The sequence below is a fragment of the Olea europaea genome, unplaced genomic scaffold, assembly GCF_002742605.1.
Source record: "Olea europaea var. sylvestris unplaced genomic scaffold, O_europaea_v1 scaffold3234, whole genome shotgun sequence".
NCBI lineage: Eukaryota > Viridiplantae > Streptophyta > Magnoliopsida > Lamiales > Oleaceae > Olea > Olea europaea.
In genome coordinates this window covers 1-16,745 of record NW_019251207.1, presented here as the reverse complement: position 1 = coordinate 16,745, position 16,745 = coordinate 1, and the positions used below count along the sequence as shown (strand labels likewise).

Genomic DNA, 16,745 nt, shown 5'->3' with positions numbered 1-16,745 from the left:
TCCTTAGAAAAGAAAGAAGTCCGAAGAAGTCGGAATAAAGATATTCTTCGTCAAAAAATTATTAGATTACAAGATAAAAGATTACAAGATGATTATCAATCAAGTATAAAACTGCAGGTTCTTCTTCATGACATTTACATCAAGAATATGCCTCTAAGTGAATCTTTTCAAATGGTTGCAATCATCGAGAAACTTCCACCCATGTAGAAGGACATTAAGAATTATCTTAAACACAAGCGTAATAAGATGAATATTGAATAATTCGTTAGCCGATCGAGAATTGAAGAAGATAACATAATGTTGAGCAAGCGATATGGAAGTTTTATGCCACAACCATAGGTGAATGTGGTGGAAACAATGATAAGAACAAAAAGAGAAAACATTCGGTGGAATCCTTCAAGCAAGAATACAACAAGAATACAAAGACCTTCAAAGGCAATTGTTACAACTGTGTAAAACTGGACATCGCTCCAACGTATGTCATAAATTAAATAAGCAAGCTCAAGCGAATATCACCAAATCTGATGCATTATCTGATAGAATATCAGAAATTAACTTGTCAACGATGTTTTAGATTGCAACAATGTTGGAAATTCTTTGCAATGGTGGGTGGACAATGGTGCCACTCGCCATATTTTTGGCGATAAGGCAATGTTTTCATCATATAATCCAACGAATGCTGAGAAATTGTTCATGAGAAATTCTTCAAGTTCAAAGGGTTGAAGGACAAGGTAAAGTTTTATTGAAGATGTCATCGAAGAAGAAACTCACCCTTAACAATGTTTTTCATGTGTTGGACTCACACAAGAACTTAACTTCGAGTTTGTTACTTTGTGTTGAATAAGTTTATACTTACCAAAAATAACATGTGTATAGGCAAAGGCTGTGTAAGTGGTGGACTATTTAAAATGAGTGTCATTGTTGTACCAAATAATTCAAAGAATAAAATATCTTCCATTTTTCGATTTTTCTCAATGTAGAACGAATCTTGGATGAACAATAGGGAAACTAAAATCTAAGGCGCAACAATAGAAATAACCAGAGTCATAATAACCAGAGTAACCAAAGGAACAACGACCAGAGTAACATCAGTTCTATCATTAATGATAGTCATTTCTATTACACAAATAGAAGATAAACCAAACTAAGTTTACTACCAAGAAAGATTAGAAAATTTAAACCAAAAATGAAATTATTTTGCAAATAAATCACTTGAAATATTCGTCTTAAGATTGTTGTTTGTAAATATACAAAGTGATTTGTTTACCACAGTAATTAAAATTTACTGAAACCTACCCAAATTCAAATGGAAAGTTGGATTGAACTTATACCAAAGAAATGAAATACAAAGGATCGAGGTAAGAGTTGAACTCTGCGTCCTTAAGACGAATTTGCCTCGCGTAGGTGCCTATGGTGAATGGTAATCATTTCTCAAGATACAACGATCAACTTTAAGTGATTGCAGCACTTCAAATCACAAGAAATGTATAATTGAACAAAGTTTCGAACTCCTTTTGTATGTAAAAAGAACAAGTTATGATGTAGAATTTTGGCAAGATTATGATGTTATGTAATATTCTTTATTCCATAAAATGTGAGTAAATGAAACCAACACACAGGGGTCCAATTTATAGAGGTGCGAAGTGACACAGCCCAAAGATCAACCTATTTCACGAAACGTTGCATAGGCTGATCTACCGCTCGCTCACTGCCCCGATTGTTGTTCGAGAGTGAATTTTAGTGACTCACCTCTCGCTTGGCGTCAGGCTGCTACTCGAGCGATGGTCTTATATACTGAATTTTCATTCCAAAATCCATGATTTTCAACCCTACTTCATTCACTAATTTCTTATTCATCTGGATATAGTTTTTGATGTCGAAATATATTAAACTCATCTATTCGAAGAGTAGAACATGATTGACGAATTTCTCGTTCAGTTCGAGTAGCACGATCCATCCAAATATTTGGTTGAAGTTTGATAAAAATTAACTTTCCTTAATTAGTTTCCAACATTTTATACATATATAATAAATCCTATTGTTAATTCAAAAGCTATCTCATCTACACATTCTGTCTCAAGTTGTGGCTTTGGACACACTTCCTTGGAGACATAAATCTCATGATCCATGAGACATAAAAATTAGTACGGAGAAATTAAATAATTTTTACCGTATTATCTACAACGCGAATTGAGAAAAACCAATTAACATTTTCGCACTAAAAGAATTTTATGTTTTCATATAAAATTTATTCCTAGGAAAATGCTCTTATCTCTGGGAAAAACTTTTGCAGATGAAAATTTTTTAAAGGAAAATTGGTGTGGCAAACATCGAGTGGATAGGTAAAATATGACAAAATTTTGAAATTTGTTGGCTAAAGGTTTTCCCTAAAAATGAATTCAATACATCGAGTATGTTTTTCCTTGAAAAAATTATTCATCCGCTAAAGTTAATATTGACCCACAAAGCAATTTTATTTTTTCCTACAAATTTTGTTGTTGGCTAAATCGTGATTTTCTCCACAAATAAATTTTTGTGTGAAAATAATGTTTGTGGACTAAAATAAACATGTTTTTTCCAACAATTAAAAATTTGTGGCAATATGGTACACAAATTACTTTATGGGCTGAGCCCTGCTTTTTCTATAAATATTTTTCGTGGGAAACACATATTTATAGGGTATAATTTGTCTCAACAATGAAAAAAATTGTACGAAAAAATTAAATAACTTTAGTATATTTTATTTATTGTTTATATTGTATTAATTTTTTAACCTTATTAAAAATAAAATAAAGATGCAAAAAGACAATAAATTAATTACGACATTTACATTGAATTCAAAATATTGCACCAAAACACAAACAAGAATCATTCTCTCTAAAGTATAATTACTCTGAAAAGCAAATATGCTCTATATCTATTATTATATAGCTAAAAAATAACCCATCCTCATAAATTAGATATGCAGTTGAACCTCATCAAAATCGTTCTCTTCGTCCTTAATAGCATCTTCTTCCTCATTATAATTATTCTTCATTAACAATGGTGTGAATGGTGGTACAACAAAGCAAGAATTTTAACACATTTCGCAGGGACTAAAAATTACAAATGAAAAATCAAAAACTTTTCTAGCTGCTCATCAAATTTTTTATCAATCAAAAATACAAAATTTTGTAGGCACAAGTCCTCCCACTATTCAAAATTTTGAAGCAAATCATAACCCCGTGAAACATCTTTTTATGGAAAAAAAGTGAACTCCACCTATAAATCTCAATTTGTCTTCCAAAATTCTGTAGGAAAAGCATAAATTAAATCTCAATTTGTGTTCCAAAATTTTGTAAGAAAAGCATAAATTTCTTATAGTGTAGATTTATCTCTATAGATCGTAATTCTCAGTATATAGTTCTTTTTTTTATGGAGAAATATTCGAACCATGATAATTTTAGAGACTATAGCATTGAATGTCAATATTTCCGATAGCTACAATACATCAGCTATATAAAAAGTAGAAGAAAGACAATGGCACCCTCACTAACCTTCTTATACACACATGGTTTATCCCCAAGAACGATGGAATAAAACTTTTTGATTATCTCTTCAAAACAGATGGTCCAACTTCTAGACGCTTGCTTGTAATCAATAAATAGATCTTCGTAGCTTGCATAACTTATTTATTGGCTTCCTTGGATTCAAAATGTTTGGGATGTGACTTGTACACTTTTTCTTGCGTTCTTATCAAGGAAAGGATTTTGACAACTATATGTCATATCTTATAATGTTTCATCAAAGTCAACACTGTCTTTGTTTTATAATCAAACATTATAAACATGAACATCACCATACGTGTCATTTTTTTTTCAAAGACCCACATATGAGTTTTATTTCCTCAAGTAGGTCAAATCCATGTCCATACTTATTTTAGTACTCGAAGTTAATCTCGAATTCCATGATTTCATACCATCTCTTTGAGACGATACATGGCTTAGCTATCATAACGAGAAATCCAAAAATACAATAGATCGAAGGAAGATAAAAAGCCAACTATTACAACTCAAGAAACAACCAAAGGCATCTCAGTATCGATTGATTTCTGGGGCTCAGATTTTTGTACCCTTCTGTACAAGCTAGGACCATGGAAACCCCAAATCCTATAGAAGTTGACGCTGTTTTAATGAGCCAAAAGAGACCATCAAAATATCTTTCTAGTTTCTTCCATCTTTTATAATCACATAGACTCAAAACCCAAACACGACAAAAGATCTCAAAACAAGAAGATGAGTTTAACACAAACAAAGAGAAAAACCAATCTTCCACACAGAGAGAAAAATAAAATGCGCCAGAAGAATATGAATCAGAAGTCTATCTAGGGTATCAGCATAAGACCCCTTTTATAGCACAAACACCATCCAAAAGTTTTTCATGTAACACAGATTCTTTACCAATTACATCCCTTATGAAATGCATCCAAACACTTATGTGATTAGTTTTTCATGAAAAATTGGATTTTTACACAAACGAATAGCACTCTAACTATATGAATAAGCTCCCGTTTGGCCCCCATTAAACTCCATTTCATTTTTTTCTTTCCTATTTTCAACTTCACAATCTTCTATAAAATAATATTATATGTAAATCAAAAAAAATTTTCTTTTTTTTTTCAACCATTTATTTTTCAAAAAAACACGATTCCACCCAAATGGGGGCTAACCTATCATAGGAGTAGACTACTCATTTATTTCACTTAATCAACATTTTATCAACGTTGCTTCTTTAATGGCTTTCGTTACATACACATGCTCAACTTTTGTGGTTGACGGAGCTACAATGGATTGCAACTGAGACATATAAGGAAAAGTTGATTTCTATTGTCCCTATCCCTAGCATAATCAAAGTCAACAAAAACCTTTAGAACAACCTCCTTAATGCAAAATTTAAAACTCAAAACCCAATTTTGATGACCTTTTTAGGTACTTCAACAGAAACTTTAAGGCTATCCAATGCTTATATCGGGATTAGCCATGAACCTACTAAGTGTACTAATAGCATGAGCAACTCAGGTCTAATAGAGACCATAGTAAACATCACAGATCCAACAGCATTTACATATGGAATCTTGCTCATATATTTAATGTCAGAAAGACTCACAGATTTAGATAAATGCATGGAGGACTTTGATAGAGCATTTTCCTCATAAGAACTTTGGTTCAGAATCAACAAATGTTTGGATCTATTTATAATGATATCCATATGAAGAGTTCTTTTAGCATGCCCTAAGTCTTTCATTCAATTCAGAATTTGAAGATATTTCGATGTCATTGATATGCATAGTAGGACCAATCAAAAGCATGTTATCCACATAACGAATCAAGTAAACAACAAAAGAATCATCCTTATATTTCTTAAAGTACAAGAAATGGTCAAAAGCTCTTCTTATAAATTCAACTGAGGCAACAAAGTTATCAAACTTTTTATACCATTGTTTGGGTAATTGTTTTTAACCCATTTAATGACCTTTTCAAAAATACACATGATCATGTTTTGGTTTATCGATAAAACCTTGTGGCCGAGACATGTAAATAGTTTCATCTAAATCACCATGGAGAAAAGGAGTTTGAATATCTATTTGTTCAAGTTGTAAATCATAATGAGCAGCCAATGAAAGTGTTATTCTAATGGTAATATATTTAACTACAGGGAAAAAGAATTCAATATAGTCTATACTAGGTTTTTGTGCAAATCCTTTTCCAACAAGTTTGGCCTTACACCATTGAGGCTAATTCATGACACTTTCCTCCTTAATGCTATAAATCCACTTATAGTCAACTATAGACTTACCTACAAGCTTGGAAACTAATTTCCAAGATGAAAAGGAGGTCATTTCTTCTTTTATAGCAGTCTACAGATTCTTTGACAATTGAAAACTAATAGCCTATCATAGATCTTAGGTTCTTTTAAAGTCAAATCCCGATAGGACAGAACTGCTAGGAATATATAATCATTAAACCTTGTAGACTCTCTAGTCAATTGATAGTCCTCTAAAGTTTTATCCTGGTCAAATTCACTTTATTGAACCTCACTTTCTATAGTTTTCTCTATCTCAACAGTTTTTTTCACTTCATTTTCATTTTGACTTTGATTAATAAAACCATTCCCTTCATTGTCATTGCAAATTCACTCAACAATTTTAGTACTCAGGCAAGGCATATGAGATTCATTAAATGTCACATCCTGCTGATAATCATCTTAAAGCCCTTAGATTCTTTAGCCCAAAGTCTGTAACCTTTTACCTCAACAGGATATCCTATAATAACATATCTAAGAGATCTTGGCTCAAGTTTACCAACATTTTGATGACAATAAAGAGCACAACCAAGGTTTTCAAATGAGAATAGTCTGGCATTCTTCGAGTCCACATTTCTTTAGGTGTTTTACCTTCTAAGGAACTAGAAGGAGTTTTGTTAACAATGTAAACTTGATGTGATCTGGAAAAGTTTTATTTTGATCCAATTTCTTATTTTTGGTAATTTAGATATTTTAGGACTCTATTTTTCGATTTTACTAGATTTTTAGTTTTTCTAGAATTTTTTTCCTTTTAATATCATTCTAGGTTATTTAGTATAAATAGGTTATTTTCTCATTATTGTAAAGAGGACTTTTTATGATGAATTAATGGAGAATTCTCTCAAGAAGCTTTTGCTTCAAATTATCTTGTTCTACTTGAACATCGAACTTATCAAGAATTAATTGTTCTGGTGACGTGCAAAACAATGGGTGTGATTTCAATTAATTATTTGTAATCAAAAAGTCGGCATGTCCATATGACTGTGTTGACTATTTGGTTCGTAATTATTGAGTCAGATCCACCATTTCGGGTGAAATTCATCGTGTTGCGTAATCAAGAGATCCTTTACAGCGTCGTTCTTTTTGGGTTGCTTGGTTCTAATATTGTGGGTTAAGTCCAAAAACCTTGTTTTTGACTTTCTTGGGATCCGGTGTCAATATCCTATGGGTTTGATAGTAACCATGCTAACCAGATTCCCATCATTTGGTATCAGAACCTAGGCACCAAAATCAAGGTCATATCTTTTTTTTTTTTTTTTTAGTCTTGTTTTGTTTTCCTCGTCAATTTTAGTGTTCTTCGTGTCTTTTGTTGTTTAGAGTGTTTGATCTAGAAAAAAATTCCAAAAAAATTTCAAAAGTTGTTTTTGGATTCAATTTCCGTCCAAATCAACATTCGTTTGTTGCGCCAAAGTCGCAGTTGAATTTTCTACCCAAAGGTCAAAAAAATTGAATTTTTTTACTATTCATGGTACTGTTCATTCCATACAGACAGTACTGTTCACCCGAAAAAAATTGTGTCAAAAAAATTATCCCAAAATTTACTGATTAATTTCATTGAATCGTAAATTCTAGTTTTGTTGGTCCAAATCAAGTTCAAGAACCACTTTGTTGAATTTATAAAAAAAAATAAAATCCAATCAAGTTGTCCAGTTCAATTTTCTTTGAGTCCTTGAGTCACACAACCTAATTGGAATTCAATTCAAAATGTCTCGAAGGTTGTTTCGGCAGTTGGAGAGATTGTTTGAGGATATGGGAGATAGGATTGAAGGAAAGTGTAGAAATTTGATTGGAAATGGTGTTGATGGGAGATTGGGACATGAAAGGATGACAATTCCACAATTTAAGGGTAGGAACGATCCCAAAGCATACTTGGCATGGGAAGAATGGGTAGAATTAGTGTTTGATTACCATGATTACTCTGGGGAGAGAAAATAAAGTTAGTTGTGAACACCGTTGTGGATTATGCAATTACTTGGTGGGATCAGTCGACAAAATATAGGCGGAGGAATGGAGAGAGGCTTATTGAAACTTGGGATGGATTGAGGACTATAATGAGGAAGCGATATGTGCCTAATTATGTTTATAAGCGGGATCGGCGTGAGCAGGAATTTAGAGAGAAGCCCAGAAGATATAGTGGAGTTGGATATTCAAGGGGAGAGAAAACACTATTTGTGAAGATGTTGACCATACATCTAGCAGGAGGGCTGGGTTAGATTATAAGCATGAACTCTCAGATTTTCGTGACCTGATTAACTCTCAGAAAACTCACATGGAGGAACAACAGGGTAAAAGAGAAAATTGTGAGGTGGTTAGTTGTGGTGTAAAAGGAGAAAGACCACAAAAGAGTGAAAAAGAAGTTGAGAGTGAAAATCCAAAAGGGGAATTGGATCTGCAGAAAGAAAATGAAGAAGAGTCTTTGGAAGAGAGGAGTTGGAAGAGAGTTCAATCGAAAGGAAGCCTGAAGTTAAGGAGGCCGTGGTGAAAACTAAAAATTTTCTCCCTAGTTTTTTTAATTCTGTTTTGTAGGTTGTCGAAGACTTGATTCTAGAACACAATCCTATTGGAATACGACCCGAACAGAGAATTGAGCTTCAATTGGATTTTTCTCATTTACCAAAAATTGACTTTGTGATTTCCGAGGAAACGAAGGAGTTTCAAAGGCACTAGAGGAACTACATATGCAGAGAGTTGATTGAGAAAGATGAACTAAAGGACAATATGGATACATTGGAAGTGACATTGCGTCAAGTGCTTGGGCCAAGTAAAGCAAGGAAGATGCATGATTATTCATCAAGTGGAGTTTTCATCGGAGCATTTCCAACTTGAAAAATTAATTAGTCGAGGCGAGCACACTTTGATCTATATGATGGTAATTGGGTCTACATTCAAAAGAGGAGAGTTCGAGGTCAAAAGAGGTCCAGATTGCATCTGAAAGGTGATGGGCCATTTCATGTGCTTGAGTTGATTGAAAGTAAAGGCTACAACTTCGATCAGGATTCGAGGACGAATCCTCTCGAAGAAGGAGGATCTGATGTGTTCTAGAACAGTTTTATTTTAGTCAAATTTCTTATTTTTGGTAATTTAGATATTTTAGGACTCTATTTTCCAGTTTTACTAGATTTCTAGGTTTTCTAGAATTTATTTACTTTTAATATTATTCTAGGTTATTTAGTATAAATAGGTTATTTTCTCATTATTGTAAAGAGGACTTTTTATGATGAATTAATGGAGAAATCTCTCAAGAAGCTTTTGCTTCAAATTATCTTGTTCTTCTTGAACATCGTACTTATCAAGAATTAATTGTTCTTGTAGCATTCAATACAATGGGTGTGATTTCAATTAATTATTTGTAATCAAAAGGTTGGCATGTCCATGTAACTGTGTTGGTTGTTCGGTTCGTGACTATTCAGTTAGATCCACAATTCCAGGTAAAATTCATCGTTTTGTGTAATTAAGAGGTCCTCCACAGAGCCGTTCTTGTTGGGTTGCTTGGTTCCAATATTGTAGGTTGAGTCCAAAACCTTGTTTTTGGCTTTCTTGGGATCCGCTATCAATATTTTTCTTGGGTTTGAGAGCGACCGTGCTAATCGGGTTTGCATCAAAACTATTATCGTCATAGTTTAACCCCATACCTATTCATTCGTTCAGCTACTCCATTTTATGGAGTAGAATATGAGACAATTTTTTGTGTTAGAATTCCATTTTTTTAAGGAAAATCGCATCCAAGGTACCAAACATTTCGTTTATTAACAGACTTTGTCCAAACATTTCATTTGTGCCACCATAGGTACCAAACCTTTACAAAATTTGCAGTTCAAGTCTAGATTGATAGTTTTCGTCAGTTTGACCCAAAAAACTGTTAGTTGACCTCAAAAATTAAAAATCTAATATTTTTGACCTAGTAAAACAAGGGTAAAAATGTAACTTTATAAATTTAATATAAAAAATAAGTAAAAATTATTTGAAAAAGAAAACCCCATCTCCTTTACCCAATCCCCTTTCTCCAAAATCAAAACCACCTCCACCAAGTTGCTAGTCGCCGGCACCATCGTGGTTGCAGCGCCCCCGAGCACTTCTTTGGATGATTTATTAGGGTTTTCTTTGTGTTTTATTACTAGATCTAAATATTGTATTAGCATGAAATGAGGAGAAAGGAAAAGTTGCGGCCATTGTTGCAGGAGTTGCCTTTTGAGAAATTGGACAAATGATTGAAATTGTGAAAAAGAGGACTTCAAATTTGTTATAGGAAGGAGATGATATTGAGTTTAATATTGAAATTCTACACAATGAAACATTGTGGAAACTCGATAGATTTGTAGGATATCACAAGAAAGCTATAAGCAAGTTTCAGAGGCAAATGCTTTTCTTCCTGCACAACAGATCCTTGCCTAGGTAATGGTTTGCATCACCATAATCGAAATTTTTTTTCCAGATTTTTTGGAGTAAGGGGATTGGGGAAGATAGAAGAAGGAGACGGGCTCTTTTTTTCCCTTTAAAATAATTTTTATTTTTTATATTAAAATTATAAAGTAACATTTTTACCCTCGCCTTACTTGGTCAAAATTATTAGATTTTTAATTTTTGAGGTCAACTGACGGTTTTTTGGGTCAAACTGACGGAAACTGTCAATCTGTACTTGAACTGCGAATTTTTTAAAGGTTTGGTACCTATGGTGGCACAAATGAAAGGTTTCGGGAAAGTCTGCTAATAAACGAAATGTTTGGTACCTTGGCTGCAATTTTTCCTTTTTTTAACAGAAAACATCGAACTTAGTATTGCGAAGTTCTAGACCATTAATCAATTCTAAGAATTTTGATTATCTTCCTTGTCTGATTTCCAATCAAAGTCTTCCATGTTTTAAACTTTTCAAAAGTGAGAGATTTTTGTTTGAACAGAAAAATCCAAAATTTTCTTGAAAAATCATCAATCAAGGCCATGAAATATCTATTTCTTCCATCAGTGACAGTAGATGAAGGCCTCCAAAGATCAGAATGTATGTATTCCAAAGTAGAAGTAGTTTTTATTTTCCAATATTAAAATGAAGCCTGTGGTGTTTGCCTAGGGACAATATTCACAAAAACGAACTATTGAAATAGTGTCTTTTTCCAAAAACTCCACTTTTGTACAAGATTTGTAAGCCTTTCTCACTCAAATAGGTTAACATATTGTGCCACTTTAAAGTGGCGTCAATCTTAGCATCAGTGACTTCTATAGGATCAGGAAGGATAGTAGTGGCCGTGGTGGCATAGGTTCCATTCCTTTTGATACCTTTAAAGATGCCAGGGAACCTTTAGTTACTTTTCAAATGTCATTTCCAATTTTACCTTCCAAACCTATGTCATCAAGGTCTCCCGTTGAGATTTTGTTACTGTTAAGTTTAGGAACATATTTAATTTTTTCTAGAGTATAGATATATCTATTTTCAAATTTCAATGTAATTTTTCCTATTCCTACCACCCCGCAAGACACATTATTTTCCATGACTAGTTCCTATCAATTCTTTTCTTTATAATTTTATAGCCAATATTTCCTAGAAGTAATGTGGAAAGTACATCCTAAATCCAAGATCCATTTGACACTGATCACTATTATCTACAAAATTTGCAGTATTTAGATAAGTGGGTGACTTAATAATAACATATTGGGGTATTTGCAAAAATATCCAATTTTACATATATCAATTCAAAAATGTCCACTTTTGATAATCTTTGCAAAAATGGCCAAATTTGATACCAAATTCTCTACTTTACCCTTAATGAAAGAATAAATAATTCCATATTGCACATGTTAAATCACAATTAATGCTAGAAACAGAAATGTCGAAAACGACTTTCAAAGTCTAGAAAAATGTCATATTTGGAATGGAATGTCATTCTAAACATTTAATATGTCGAGAACATTTAATATTATGATTCAAATATCGAGAACGACATTTGAAATGTCGAGAACATTATTTTAATATAGCTTCTCATAGAAGCTACTTAGGGGTACTCTCGTCCAAATAATTGCAACAATGGATATTGAAAAATTTCGGACATTTTTGCAAATGACTATGTCAAAATGGACGTTTTCTGTAATTTCCTCTAACCATATTTATCAAAGAAATTGGGTTTTAGCTGCTCAACTAAGTTTCCTTCATCTAAATTCTTGTCTTTCTTTTTATTTTTCTTCTTGTAGCTGTCATTTATAAGATGACCAATTTTTCCACATCCATAACATTTTTTGTTCTTGGTCTTAGATTTTGATATAAATCTCATTTTATTCTTTTTCTTATTGTTGCTATTACCAAAATAATTCCGATTTTTCTGTTTCACTCCTTGCCTATTTTGTGGTCTATCCCTCACATACAGACTCTCAAAATCGTTATCATATCTCTTAGATTTCAATTATAATTCCTTACTTCTAAGAGAATTGATGACAACTTTAGGGGTATGTCCCTGCCGTACTCACTTTGACATCTTTATATATCTTGATGAGTATGACTGTTTTATACTTCTTAGGTACCATGTCCCCAACATTAGTAATATTTTGTACTAACTTATTAAAAGTGCCAAGGTTGTCATCAGGATCTCTTGAAGAGTCTATTTTAAAACTAAAGAATCTTTCTAAGAGATGCAATTTATTGGAAAGAGACTTAATCAAATACAATTCTTCCAATTTATCCCACAAAGATTTAGCATTATCTAATTTATCAACATTCCTTAGCACTTGTTTAGATAAATGTATTGTAATAGAAGTATATAAGCAAGTTCACCAACTTCATTTCTTTGATCAATAGTCATGGTTTTAGGAGATACTTGTGTTATGGCTTTAGAAACTGTAAAGAGGAGGTTCCAAAATATTAGATATTACAAGAATAAAAATGTGCAGTAATATAAGATTGAAAGATAAGAAAAAATAGATCTCATTAAAATGCCCTAAGGCAATAACAATCGATGAATCTCCCAAGAATAAGTGCTTCTATCTCCACAAACAACCCACTACCAGAATCGATATTAACCAAGGCTTAGAAATCAGGATGTTTTCACACTCAAACTAGAATCACCCAAGATCACAGAAGATTCGATCTTCTCACTTCACAAAAAATGTTCACACAAGAACACACACCACTTCTCAGAAAGAATCACTCAAGATTATAAAAATTGATTTGAAAAAGTGTTGAAAATCAAATGAGATCTTTGATTTACAGGGAGAAGGAGAAGAAGAACTCAAACGGCCAGAGTAGAGAGAAGTCTCTAAAAACCCTAGGGCTCCCTTTTATATGAGTCACCAAATGGTCAGCCATCCAATGGACATGGGGTTGACATATGGCATCATCATGGGCATCCATTAGAAGAAACACGATTTTAAGATGAAATCACGTTTTTAACAAACCAGCCAACACTTTAAAAATAACAAGGAAAAAGTCGGCTGGTCAACTCACACAATTGCATCATTGTGCCACAACCTTTCAGAAACCCTTTGTTGGACAAAGACTCCACTCATTTTTTGTTGCCAAATCGGTAAAATCCCATTTTCCATTAAAAACTCCGAGTTCAAAAGTAGTGGTTGTCATTGTAAAGTGATGAAAAATAATGGCAAAATAGTTAAAGAAAAAGAATAGTCTCTTGGACCAGCTTCACGTTGGCAACCAAGAGGGAAATTTTCATAGAATCTCTTAGTAAATGGACTCTTTCCAAATGATGAATTTTTTAATAATAAAACTTACGTTTTTATTCATCACACCTAGGCTATATATAGCCATACAAACATTCACAATTTGGTAAAATCAAAGCGAAAGACCAGGAAACAAATCAGGGATAAAACCAACAATTCAAGACTAGGAAACAGAAAGCTAATAGCTAAAGACTAAGTAAATAGTGGTAATTATTCTCCACGTTCTTGAAGACCAAGCCACAATGTCATAGTATATTATTATGGAACGGCTACAGTGGATTTGTATCAATTGTCGTCCTTGTGGAGAACTTGACTCTGGCAAGTTTTGATGAATATTTAATAGGTCAGGATGCAGACATTGGAACTTTGCTACTTACAGCCAAACTGAATCTGAACTCGAATGATTTTTCCAACGTACCAAAGACTTGTAATACCCTCCACGTGTTGTGACAAACTGATGATCAAGTATTGACTCAACCTCATCACGATGGCCTGTGCATTGAGGAATACGAATATTAGTATCTGGCAACGGACACCGAGAATTTATGGCCAATGAAGATATTATAAAACCAATTATTTGTGGCCCATGTAATATTAAAGAATTAATTAAAGGTGGTTAATATTACTAAAATCATATTGGCCCAATTGAGAAGTGACAATTTTATAATTGTCTACTTTTGTGGAAAGTGGAGAGTTTATGGCACATAGGAGACTGCCTCTCTCTGCTTATAAATGTAAATGAAACCCATCAATTAATTCATTCAATCAAAGAGAGGAAAAGTGAGAGAACGGTTTCCTTAATTTAACAGTTTATTATTTTGCAGATCTAAAATTCTCAATTATTGCCATGGATCAAGGTATGTTTCTTTATCAAATTGCTCATATGGAAAAATCATAAAATTCTAAGATCTTGGCATTAAAGTTAAATTAATGGCTTACATGTGGTATCAGAGCACAAGTTATGGAATTTATGATTTTCCTTTAAAGATTATGGTTTTCTACTTATCGATCTTTAATTTTTATTATAAGTTTATGAATGAAATATGAAATCAGATTCAAGATCCGTACTGTCTATTTTACTAGAATTAAATATGCTACAAGGGATTTCTATTGAAATTAATTGCTGTTAATATGCACATGGCCATTTATTGCGTTAATTAAATTCTGGTTTTTCATTTGTAAGTGGTTGGAAAGAGCATGAATTTGATGCGTGTCGGAATGGATCTAGTACACGCCACTATCTCTATTAAATTGGCTTTGTTTCAATTGTTTATTCCAAAAGACTCTAGAATGGCAGAATTGTGTGCATATAAATTGTATGCAGTAATTACAGAAGGATGGTTAAATTAATGGTTGGAACTGCCCGTAGAGAGTACAACAGACTGCCATATATATTGTATTGTGATTGGTTGAAGAAAAGGTTGGTTTATTGGGTTTCACAATCACAAATTCCATTAGCCGTCCAATCTGTGTATAATCTGGGTGCATTTCTTAGTGGAGGAGTTTTTCCTGTTTAACTATAGACTACATAATTGGAATTTACTAAAGTTCTGTGGATCATTCACTTCAAAACCTATTTGATGTTTATTATTTAACTTTGGTTTGAAATTTTCTGCATCATTTAATGCAGGCAGAATATCATTTAGTGCCCAATTATGATTTACAGCAGTATATTTTATAAGTCCACTAATTATGTACTGATTAAAGATGGTGATATATGAATGGGTAATTATGGTATTGGACTTTGAATTATGGATTAAATTAAGTCATAGTTTAATTAGCTATCTTCGGGTTTTGTTTATGGAATTGATGTTTGATTGATTTTGTTTGTTAGTCACCAAAGTGGTCAAACATTATGGTATTTCGAACACTAAATTACATAATTTATTTGTCAATTACTCTTAATAGTTTGATGCTTATAAATGAAAATGACTTTATTATTGGTGTCAAGAGTATATTGACGTTCATATATTATAAAATTATTATGGATCGTCCAAAGGTTGACCAGTTAACTTTATTAATCTTGAACATGATCGTCGTTAATTGATTTACTTGGTCGGATGTGTTTCGTATATCCAAAGATATCATACATGTTTGATTAGAGTATATTTAATTACCAATTAAGTGAAATTAGATTAGCATCATTATATTTATTATGATGGTATAACGTAATATCACCCAAAGGAGAATTACTCTATACATTTATTGTTATCTGAATCTGAAATTAAAACTCAAAGTATTAATTTTGGAGCATTTTATATTTTGCAGTATCTGTTCCCATTTTTCTGCATTCACATGCTTCATCTGTACCACTGTTCAATGGGCTCAATTTCTCTGACTGGTGTGAACAAGTTCAGCTCAACTTAGGTGTTTTGGACTTGGACTTGGCACTTGAAGTTGAGAAACCTGCTGATCTTATTGATGAGAACAGTGCTGATGAAAGATCAGTCCATAAAGCTTGGGAAAGGTTAAACAGATTAAGCTTAATGTTTATGCAGATGACCTTAGCAAAGAATATCAAGGCTACTATCCCAAAAATTGAGAATGCTAAGGAATATATGAAGTTTGTGGAAGAAAGTTCCCAAACAACTGACAAATCACTTGCTGGCACACTGGTGGGTACCTTAACCACCATGAAATTTGATGGTTCTAGTACCATGCATGAGCATGTTACTGAAATGAGTAACATTGCAGCAAGACTTAAGACTCTTGGGATGACTGTGGATGAGAACTTTCCGGTACAATTTATCATCAACTCCTTGCCTCCCGAGTACGGTCCATTCCATATGAACTATAATACCTTAAAGGATAAATGGAATGTGAATGAATTGCACAGTATGCTCGTGCAAGAGGAGACAAGGTTTAAGAATCAAGGAACTCATTATGTTCATCTTGTAAGTCATCAAGGAGCTGGAAAGAAATATAATAAAAGATCTGGAAAGGGCATTAAGCAAGGACCACTAAAGATAAATGAGTCTTCTGCCCAAATCCACAATAAGGAACACAAGAAGGATACGTGCCATTTTCGTCGCAAACCTGCGCACCATAAAAAGGACTGCCTGAAACGTAAGGCATGGTTCGAAAGAAAAGGTAAGATTATTTCTTATGTATGTTTTGAATCTAATTTAGCAGAAGTTCCTTATAATACTTGGTGGATTGATTCTGGATGTACCACTCATTTTACTAATATGATGCAGGGATTCCTTTCAACCCAGACCATAAATCCAAATGAAAAGTTTGTCCTCATG

General features: G+C 33.0%; 1 protein-coding gene across 1 annotated transcript; it reads left to right on the top strand.

The window, feature by feature from the left end:
- Positions 1–14,344: 14,344 nt before the first annotated feature.
- Positions 14,345–16,587, top strand: LOC111385632 (the record flags this gene model as incomplete). The annotated part of the gene is made up of 2 exons (XM_023010044.1): positions 14,345–14,354; positions 15,766–16,587. Coding segments are annotated over exons 1-2 (832 nt in total), but the record flags the coding sequence as incomplete, so codon positions are not given.
- Positions 16,588–16,745: the final 158 nt, after the last annotated feature.